Below are 10,881 nucleotides of genomic sequence, written 5' to 3'. Positions count from 1 at the left end.
GCTGAAATAAAGTTCTTACTCAGATTGGCATTTCACTATGGAAATGGAAAAACATCAGAAAAGGTATTATGTTTTTTTAAAAAAGATACTCATTAAAATAAAAAAACTACAGTATGAAAATATCTGTTTAATTCATATTTCAAAAATCATGTCGAAAAAAAAATTGATACTGCAATTAAAGGAATTTTAAGAAATAAAGCTACAGGTTCAAGAAATATTACTGCATTGGATTTTTCACTATCAAATCACATCCGAAAAAACAGAAAAATTAAGGAGTTCTTAATAAACAAAATTAACGACCAAAGTAATCGAAAAATCCAACCAAAATCAATATGAAAAAGATGTTTTCCAAGAAAGAAGGTTGTTTTAAAACAAAAAAGAATTAGAAAGTACCTCAGTGAAAACACATATGGTCAGCCATGGAGAAATTGGAAGAATAAAAGCATCTTCTTTTTCATAACAGGATTCTCAGAATGAATTAGGAAACTGAAGATGAATATCAGCTTGCTTGTTCACTCATTTAATGATATGAATACTCCCATTGATGTTGTTGTAATTGAAGATGAAAATCAGTTTTGTTTTCAACTTTTTTTTTTTCACGCAGAGCACTGAAGCATCGTGCAGTTTTTTGGGATAAAATATGATTATTTTTATTATTTTAATTTTGAAATTATTATTTAATATTAATTTAAAAAACTACCCCTACTTTAATGGGTTGTGTCTTTTGATGCTAAAAGCAGTTTAGAGTTTTAAAGTTTGACACAATTGTAATTTTATAGATAAGTATAAGACATCTGTAATAAATCAATTAATTCTTGACATCCATGTAACTTACCCAATGTTAAACAATAGAAGCTAAAAGGGAAGTTATATATTAAGCAGCGCGCAACATAATACATAAGAAAAGCAATTGGTTTAGTGGTAAGCAGTGTGAAGTGTAAATGAAGAGTCCAATGTTCGAACCCCATCAGCAGCAATGATTTTTTTTAATTTTCCTACTCAAAACAACGTAGTTTTAAGTGTTCTCACCTTCCTCACCTAAAAAATGGTTCTTACAAGAGCCATCTCCTATAGAGTGTGACAAGCTTTATTGTGTGACAAAGACCAATTTTGTAATTAACCAAAAGGAGGTGGCAAATTTGTAAATTAAAGAAAAGAGAAAATTTTTTTATTTTTTTTCTTTAAAATGCATTTTCCAACTTTTCCAACCTTGTTTTTCAAAAAATTTTATACCGTTGGACTCGTCTTAATTAGACGGTCATTTTAAGATCCCAGAAGCTCGGGTAAAAAAATTTCCGGTGAATGGAATCCGGCGATCTGTTTTTCTGTAAGAAAAAATATCCAGAAAATTCTCAAAAAAATCCAAAAAATGTAAAACATTATTCTGAAAAACTTTAATTCTTAACTCGAAATGAGATTCCTTACGGTTTAGTCCCAAATCAACGGAATCTGGCGGTTAGATGGGCGTTTTCCGATAAAAAAAACCCGAAAGTATCCAGAAAATTCTCAAACAATTTCAGAAAATGTAAAACATTATTTAGAGAAACTTTAATTCTTGAGTCGAAGTAGGATTTCTTACGGTTTAGTCCCAATAAAACTTTTGCTTTAACTTTATCCATTTTACATCATTCAACAATTTATTGGGTCAAAACCGTAAGAAATCCCGCTTCAGCCCAAGAATTAAAGTTTCTTAGAATAATGTTTTACATTTTTTGAATTTTTTTGAGAATTTTCTGGGTACTTTTGTTCTCGCCAGAAAATGCCCACCCGGATTCCGTTCACCGAAATTTTTTTTACTTGAGCTTCATGGATCTTAAAATGACTGTCGAATTTAGACGAGTCTAATAGTATAAAATTTTTCAAAAAACGAGGTTAGAAATGTCCGGAAAATGTATTTTAAAGAAAAGAAATAAAACATTTTTCTGTTGGAACAATATAAGTATTATGTTGGAACAAATGGTACACTGATTTGGAACAATGTAAGTAGGACAAAAAAACGTACCTAGAAAATTATCAAAAATTCCAAAATATATAAAACATCAGTTTAAGAAACTTTAATTCTTGGCTCAAAGCGAGATTCCTTATAGTTTTGACGCAATAAATTGTTGAAGCATGGAAAATGGATAAAATTAAGGAACAAGTTTTATTGGGATTAAACCGTAAGAAATCCCTCTTCGACCCAAGAATTAAAATTTCTTAGAATAATGTTTTACATTTTATGGAATTTTTTGAGAATTTTCTAGGCACTTTTTTTCTCGCCAGAAAACGCCAATCCGGATTCCGTTCACCGGAATTTTTTTTACTTGAACTTCAGGGATCTTAAAATGACCGTCTAATTTAGACGAGTCTAATAGTATAAAATTATTCGGAAAACGAGGTTACAAATGTTGGAAAAATATATTTTAAAGAAAAGAAATAAAACAATTTTCTGTTGGAACAATATAAGTATTATGTTGGAACAAATGGTACACTGATTTAGAACAATGTAAGTATGACAAAAAATATGTCCAAAAAATTATCAAAAAATTTCAAAACATTTAAAACATCATTTTAAGAAACTTTAATTCTTGGCTCAAAGCGAGATTCCTTACAGTTTTGACCCAACAAATTGTTGAAGCATGTAAAATGGATAAAATTAAGGAAAACGTTTTATTGGGACTAAACCGTAAGAAATCCCGCTTCGACCCAAGATTTAAAGTTTCTTAGAATAATATTTTACATTGTCTGGATTTTTTTGAGAAGTTTCTGGGCAATTTTTTGCTCGCCGGAAAACGTCCACCTGGATTCCGTTCACCGGAAATTTTTTTACTTGAGCTTCAGGGATCTTAAAATGACTGTCTAATTTAGACGAGCCTAATAGTATAAAAATTTTCGAAAAACGATGTTAGAGATGTCGGGAAAATGTATTTTAAAGAAAAAAAATAAAACAATTTTTTCTATCCTCTCTTTCATTTTATTTACAAATTTACCACCTTACCTTTTTTAATTATCATCTAAACTACGTAGTTTTATTATGTCACACAGGATCTCACTTTTATTTATATATATATATATATATATATATATATATATATATATATAAAACTATGTGATTTTTTATATTTTGATACTTTTTCCTATAGAGAAATTAAAGTTTATCCAAATATAGTCTTCCCTATATAAGACTACCTAAGCCATGACTTCCTCTCATTCTTCCACACATATTCTCCCTCTTTCTCTCTCTCTCTATATATATATTTTTATTTTTGTTTTTTTGTTTTTTTTGAAAGCTAGGTATGTCAAAATCATGTTCACAATCAAGTCTAAAAATTGGGATAATAGGGTTTGGGGGATTCGCACAATTCATGGCGAAAACAATGAAGAAACAAGGCCATGTTTTAACGGCGACTTCTCGTTCTGATTATTCTCAGCTATGTCAACATCTCGGCATCTCTTTCTACAGGTAAATACTACATTTCATTCATCTCTAATATTTGATTTTTTAATTTAAGACATCGCCGTTGTGAATATTAATGGCGGAGATAGGGGTTTAGGAGTCCCCGGAGGGAGGGAGGGATGGGTTCCAGATAACCCTCCCTCAATATAGAAAGAAAGTGGATCTGAAAATGTTGTAATTGCAACTTCAGATTCTAAATCATTTTATTTCCAGGGATAAGCTATAAAATAGCCTTTACGGGCGGTTTGTTTGAGGGGATAAAGACAATGAGTTATCCTTTATTTGTTTACGAGTGAGATAATGAGAGGCATAAATTTTATCCCATCAAATTTATAACTGGAACGGGGTGGTATTAGATCTGAGAGATAAGAAGAGTTAGATGGAAAATGCTAACTATCCCGCAAGATAGTTCTATTTAATGTATTTAAAATTGGATAAGGGTAATATAGTAAAACGTATTATTTTATTTCTATCCCTATCCCACATAACAAACGTAGAATAATTAATTCCAGTATATTTTTATCCCTATCCCAATCATTTATCTTCATCCCTATTTCTATCTCCGTTAAATATCAAACCCCCGGTCAAAGTTTTTTTTTTTTTTTTTAAGGAAGTATCAGTTTTGCTCAAGATACAAAATAACATTATTATAATCCAGGTAACCAAATTTTGAACTGATTTGGTATGATTTAAAAAAAAATTGAATTGTCAAAGTTCTATTATTTAATTTCACCATTTTATACTATTTTATAGATTTCACCATTTTGTACTATTTTATAGATTGGGACTAAATTAATATTTTTTTTTAATTTGAAGCTATTTTAATATTTTGTCTCTTCAAGTTTTGTGTTTTTATTTGCTTAGGGCGGAAGAAAAAAAAGTACGAAAATAATTATTTGAAAAATTAAAACATGATTATAAGAAAAATCTTAGATGGGTCAGATTGTTTGTTGAAAAATATTGGGGAATGAAAAATTTTATGTTGAAATAAAATATTTTCCATTGTTGATACAACATGCTAACAATGAAAGAAATGGTGTGTGATTTAAAAACTTAGTAGTATTATTGACTTATTTTTGTAAGTAAACAAATATTGGAAAATTTAAAAAAATTATATTTTTCTGTCCAATATTTATTCGGTAAACAATTGAGATGTAAGCAACTTTAATTTCTGAACATAATTTGGATGTCCTTCACTTTCATTTTTAAAGACAACATTTTTAAAGTTCAGCTTATATAGAAATTCATTTTTTAAAAATTATCTACAATTACATTACGAAATAATTTTAATTATATCAAATTAAGTAAATTATTATTTCTAATATATTTTAAAGAGTAAGGTTTATAAATTATGAGTTTATGATATATTTTTGTAGGGTTTAGGATTTATGAATTGAGGTCTATAATTTTTAAATTAGGATATAAAATTATATTTTATTTATAATATATAAAAAAAAATATAAGTTTGGTATTATAATTTTTATGTAAAAAGCACAAATTATATTTAACCTATACCCAAATTTCAATGTCAACAATTAATACATAATTGGAAAGATGAGGGCTTTACTTGTCTATTCGCCGACAGGGATATGCTCTCATTTCTTGAAGCTGAAAACGATGTCGTTTTGATTTCAACATCAATCTTATCCTTGGAAGAGGTTCTCAAGACAATGCCAATTCATGCTCTAAAACGGCAGCAGACTCTGTTCGTTGACGTTCTATCAGTAAAAGAGCACCCCAGAGACATTCTACTCAAAATACATACATTTTACAAATTAACCAAAGCTTAGAAGTGTTTTTTTATATCATTATGCTAATTAACAAGCTCTAAATATAGGATAAGAGTCAAATTTGTCTCTAACGTTATTGAGAAATTTTAGTTTTACCACCATCGTACGGGTTACACTCCTAGTTAGGGGTGTTTATCGAGCCATTAACGAGCCGAATCGAGATCTAAGTAGAGAATCAACAAGATTGGACTTGGCTCAAGTTCGAAGCTCATCGAGCTTAAAAATTTTGGGTCGGCTCAAGAATCAAGAAATTGGGCTCGACTTGACTTCAAAAGGACTAAAAATAGAATTGGCTCGAGTTTCGGTTCGAGAAAAGCTCGCGAAAGGCTTGATTTGAACGTACTAAAATTTACCTATTTTAACTTTTTGTAATTTAATTTCAGCCTCTTAAGGAATTTATAAAATGAAGTTCATATATAATTTACAATAACCAAATTTAAATTTTATAAAATGAAGTTCATATATAATTTACAATAACCAAATTTAAATTTCATAAAATCAAGTTGACATATGATTTACAATAAATTTATATGATATAATTATAAAATTAAAATTTAATATATAATAATTAAAAATTAATTGAATTTGTTCGCGAGTTTTCTAGTTAGATAGGAGTGTTCTCAAACTCTTGTTACTTCCGAACTCTAATCGAATTCTATCTAGTTAAGTTTTGATCAAGATGCGGTTGAATAGTTGAACTATCATGAAATTTAACTTATTAAAGCTCCTTCTCGTATGACTTTATTTTTAGGGTCAAATACATGAATATCATAATTAAATATAAAATTACAATTAAGTCATATCACCAAACTTAATTCTTAATATGTCATTATTTTCTATATGTTATGATTTTACATCATAATTTAAAACTCTAGACTCCAATTCATAAATTATAAACCCTAGAAAATATATTCTAGACTTTTAATTTATAAATTCCAATCCTTAAAATATATTAAAAATACTGATTTTACTAGTTTGACATAATCCAAAATTATGACTTGATATAATTGTAAATAGTTTTTAAAAGATGTATTTCTATGTAATTTTTCCTTATTTTTATAGCAAAGTTCTTATTAAAGAACCTTCTCGTATGACTTTATTTTTATAGCACTTGAAATACAAAATCAAACATAAAGGTTTCTGAAATTTGCTCCTTATTGGCATAAAAGTTAACCTTCCATTATTCCAATATCATAAAATGTTTTAACTTCTAAAATCATTTAGGTCTTCTTTAATTAAAAAAATTCCAAAAATTATAATTGAAAAATAAAAAATATAGTTTTAAACCATTTTAATTTTTAGTTTATATCTAAAGTCGTTAATAATCATTCATTTTGAAATTGTTTAGTTTTATAATGGATTTTTATATTAGTAAAAATGTAAAATTTATGAACTTTTATGTCCCCTTTTGAAATAAGGGTAGGGACAAAATTGAGTGTTTTCTTAATCATAATGGTAAAATTACAGGAATATTTACATGCACCTTAATGATCAAGTGAATTTGGTCATTCACCGTTAGATATAGGCTTATTAAATCTAAGTCTCAGGATGCTTTGAATCTCCACCTTAAGATTCTAATAAGCCTAGATCTAACTGTGAATGATCAAATTCTATATGGTCTTAAGGTGCATGTGATCAGGACTGAGTAAAATTAAACATGTACTATCATGGCAAAATTAACTGTAGGGACAAAATTGATAATTACCCCATAAATGGTTAGGTACTGCCAGAGGAATCGGATATACTGTGTACTCACCCGATGTTCGGACCGGAGAGCGGAAAAAATGGGTGGAAAGATCTAGCTTTCGTATATGACAAAGTTAGAGTAAGACAAGAAGCTACATGCTCTACATTCCTGCAAATATTTCAAACTGAGGTAACTCTTTTTTTTCTTTTCTCATCATATGCTTCCCACCCTATAAATAACTCCAATGTTTGTCTAGCGATGTAAATGGGGCGTGGAATCCCTATTCTCGTCGGTGACCCGTTCCTACAGGAAATTTCCGATAAGGATCCCTATGGAACATGAATGTGAATAAATTTGTCTCCAATGAGGCAAGGATGGAGAAAAGTATCCCCGTCCTGTTAATTACTGATGGAGATCTCTGACTATTCACCGTGATAATTGGTTTTTTTTTTTTTAGTTTAAGTACATTTTAACTAGGTGATTATTTGTTTTCAATTTTTAGTTTTTTATGGTCTGAAAATTTGGAGAACGATTGTTAATATACTTAATATTATTAGTTACGGTTACTTAAACGTTTTATTCTTTACTTTTAAAAAAAAAAAACATAAATGGTGATTACCTGCGAAGAACAAGGAATGAGAACAGTGTTTTTAGAACATTTGTAAATGGAGAATAGGATCCTCGCGGGAACAGTGATAAGTTTATCCCCATTTAGCTTGTGGGGATGGGAATGAGAAATGCATTCCACGCTCCGCCCCGTCTCGTTTACATCCCTATGTCTGTCTAAAACCTCGGTTAGCCAGCCCTTATTAAAACACAGGCGCTGACTAGTCACGGAGAGCCAGGGGCCTCGAGCCACACTTTTCTATCAGGGGTGATTCTGGCTAGTCATGAATACACTATTATTTCGATGAGGAACTAAGTTTACGTGTGTAAAATAAATCTTTTTACAAAAGCAAACTCGTTTATTTTTTTTACTAGGGGCGGAGCCAGCCTTGGGAGCTCTGGCCTCTCGACCGCCAACTTCACTCTTGCTACTTGATAACTCCTTAACTTTAGTTTATATTACCGTTTTTGTAATGTAATTTTAATATTTTAAAATGGTTAAATTGGTTAAGTGGTATGTTTTAATACAAAAAAAAAAAAAAAAGTCATGAGTTCAAATCCCAGACATCTTGCAATAAAACATAATGTTCAACCATATTAAAAAATATTGAAATCACACTACAAAAACGGCAAGTTAAAATTAGAGGGGGTCATTGAATTCAAGGCTTACATTAAAACATACCTCTTAACTAACTCAGTCATCTTAAAATATTGAAATTATACCACAAAAAATGCAACATGAACTAAAGTTAAGGAATATCAAATACCGAACCGATATTACTCAAAGATAGAGCCGGGGGCCGGAGCTGGCTCCGCCCCTTATCCTAACTCTCTTTGTTACCATAAATAAGGGGCGGAATTGTTAATAGACTGATAATCCTAAAACGAAATTTAGTAGACTGGAGAGAATGAGTAACTGCTAACATATCACTGTTTTATCTGTATATTGACTAGGGTTGCAGAATGTTGGAAATGTCATGTGAAGAACATGATAGAACAGCTGCTAAAAGTCAATTTCTTACCCACACCATAGGCAGGTATGTGTTGTTTTTAAGGATATGGTTCAAATTCTACTTTCAAAAAACAGAGGACAGAGGTTTGTTTGCAGATGCATGTTTGTTTTTGTTTTTTTAACAGAGGACAGGTTTTTTCCATTTATAAATCAATAACTTTTAGATTGACATTATCAATATGACCATTTATGAACCTCAAAATAGAATTTTTTAGTCATTAAGCTGTTGTTTGGTTAGGAGAGAAAATGTTCCAAAAATGATGAATTTGAAAAATAAAAAATGTGGTTCCGTAAAAAAAACTTAACTCTTTGATTACAGGATGTTGTCAGAAATGGAGATCAAGTCAACACCTATGAGTACAAAAGGCTTTGAGGCACTTGTTGAATTAGTATGTTCTACTAATCTCTCATGTTCTTCTCCATCTTGTGTTCTAACTTCTAAACAAATTGCAAACAGCAAAAACATTAATAATATGTTCTTTACCTTTGGCAGAAAGATAGCACCATGAAAGATAGCTTTGATCTGTTTAGTGGGTTATTCCTTTATAACAGATTTGCCAAGCAAGAGGTAATAACTATCAACAACACTAATGTTTTGTGAATATTTTATGTATAATATTCATTAAAAGAAATTATACTTGCAGCTAAAGAACCTGGAGCTTTCCCTTCAAAAGGTTAAGCAGCAGCTAGAAGATCAGATTAATGCAGCAGATGAGAATTTAAACGATCCCAAACTATGATGCAGAAGAATCTTGCCAACTAAACATAGTGTTTTTGTAATTTTAGACAGGCTGATCATGATGTGTTGTGTATAATCTTTCATATCTAGTTAAATAGGATATTCATATGCATATGCTTTGTTTGAATCCAAAGGTTTATGGACTCAAACCAAAAAAAACAGGAGTCAATCATAGTAGAATCTGGTTATCCAAGTGGTGTGGGAACAAGGTTGTAAGACCCAGACCAGTCCGGCTGGGTCAACCCGGTCGAACTGGACTCGGTTAACCGGTCCGAAGATACCTAAAAATTAACATTAATGAAACCCGTTAAAAACCGTTGAACCGGAAAACCGGTCACGGGTCAAAGTTTTAGACTATTTTTTTTTAAGGAAATCTAAGTTTAAGTTTAATAACTCATTAATGAATTAATTATTTAGATAAATTTTATAGGAAATTGAGAATTTATTCATTGCAAAAACTTTATTACTTTAGTTCTCTGTTATATTTTCAGTTTTTTTCAGAAATATCACAACTCTTTTATTTTCTAATTTATAATTCTATAATACTTAAAATTTCTAAATTTTTTTAGATAAATAAAATTTCTAATTTTTAATTCTATAGGTATAATTTTGTTTTCAGTCTACAAAAAATATATTTTTGGATTACTGATGTAGTTTTTATTTATAAATTATTCTTTTTATCTCTTAGTGGATTTCAAGTTTCATGTTGAGTCTCCATAAAATTGTCGATCAATGAGGAAAATTTTAATTTTCAGATATTAAAAAACATTATTATAATTATTTGAATACATTTTTATTGATATCATTAATGTTTTTCTATATTAAAAGGTTAAATAAAACTATAAATATTGATTTTTAGATGATCTTTTAAAACCCGGTTAGTTGAATTTTAAATCCCTAACCCTTTATTCTTACCAGTTCTTTAAGCGGTCCGGTTTTTTATAACCATGTGTGGGAATGTATGACACCCAAGACAAAATGATAAATTGTTAAATAACTGCATTTGACTAAATTACAATATATCAGTTAAATTTTAGCATCAAATGATCAAAATGTCATAGTTGAATGCTTCTAAAGATCAGTAGAAAAGTTCAAATTTTACCTTTAATGTACAAGATCAATTATTCGTTGTTTTACTTCAAATAGTAGATATATGAATTGTTTTACTCCAAAGAGTGTAGATATATGAATTTTGGTTCGGATTAAAAAAAAATTGTTAATACAGTTGTTGATAGCTGTTTTTTTTTAAGGAAAATCAAACAAATATCAATTACTAGCAACAGCAAACAACAGAATCTATCAAACCAAGTATTGGCACAACTCTGATGAAGCTTGAGGAGAGAATGTTGAATTGATATGATAGAACATATCAATGGTTGTTTCTCTCAGAGATCCCAAATCAGGACAAGGACTCTTCGGCGTAAGTTATCAGCTACATGTGGGCCAATGAACAAACGCTTATAGCTTAAATAATCCACCCTAGGGCATCCGGGATTAGAGGGAGACATCTTGCCTTTGGGTAAGGGAGATGTGAAGGAGCCCTATAGATATTATGGGGTCGTCGGGCCTATAGTGCGTGTTCTTAACAGGGCTGAAGTTTGATACACAAGG

General features: G+C 29.9%; 1 protein-coding gene across 2 annotated transcripts; it reads left to right on the top strand.

The window, feature by feature from the left end:
* The first annotated feature begins 3,205 nt into the window (after positions 1-3,205).
* On the top strand, positions 3,206-9,734 carry LOC136225777 (arogenate dehydrogenase 1, chloroplastic-like). Of its 2 annotated transcripts, XM_066013889.1 has the most exons (7): positions 3,206-3,442; positions 5,022-5,193; positions 6,947-7,102; positions 8,474-8,556; positions 8,851-8,920; positions 9,025-9,099; positions 9,176-9,731. In XM_066013889.1, the coding sequence occupies exons 1-7, from the start codon at positions 3,276-3,278 to the stop codon at positions 9,269-9,271; spliced, it is 819 nt and encodes a 272-aa protein (XP_065869961.1). In that variant the 5' UTR covers positions 3,206-3,275; the 3' UTR covers positions 9,272-9,731. The 2 variants fall into 2 exon arrangements, with proteins under 2 accessions (XP_065869961.1, XP_065869962.1); XM_066013890.1 differs by lacking the exon at positions 5,022-5,193 and having other exon boundaries at positions 9,176-9,734.
* The last annotated feature ends 1,147 nt before the right edge of the window (positions 9,735-10,881 follow it).

The sequence above is a fragment of the Euphorbia lathyris genome, chromosome 4 (genome assembly GCF_963576675.1).
Source record: "Euphorbia lathyris chromosome 4, ddEupLath1.1, whole genome shotgun sequence".
Lineage (NCBI taxonomy): Eukaryota > Viridiplantae > Streptophyta > Magnoliopsida > Malpighiales > Euphorbiaceae > Euphorbia > Euphorbia lathyris.
The sequence above is the reverse complement of the archived record's forward strand: the minus strand, read 5'-3'. Positions and strand labels throughout refer to the sequence as shown.

What these genes read in the sequence shown, in the direction of transcription:
- LOC136225777 (XM_066013889.1), top strand. Translation starts at nt 3,276, where the DNA reads ATGTCAAAATCATGTTCACAATCAAGTCTAAAAATTGGGATAATAGGG. An exon ending in CTTACCCACACCATAGGCAG is followed by an intron (nt 8,557 to 8,850) that starts GTATGTGTTGTT and finishes CTTTGATTACAG; the next exon opens with GATGTTGTCAGAAATGGAGA. An exon ending in TTGAGGCACTTGTTGAATTA is followed by an intron (nt 8,921 to 9,024) that starts GTATGTTCTACT and finishes TACCTTTGGCAG; the next exon opens with AAAGATAGCACCATGAAAGA.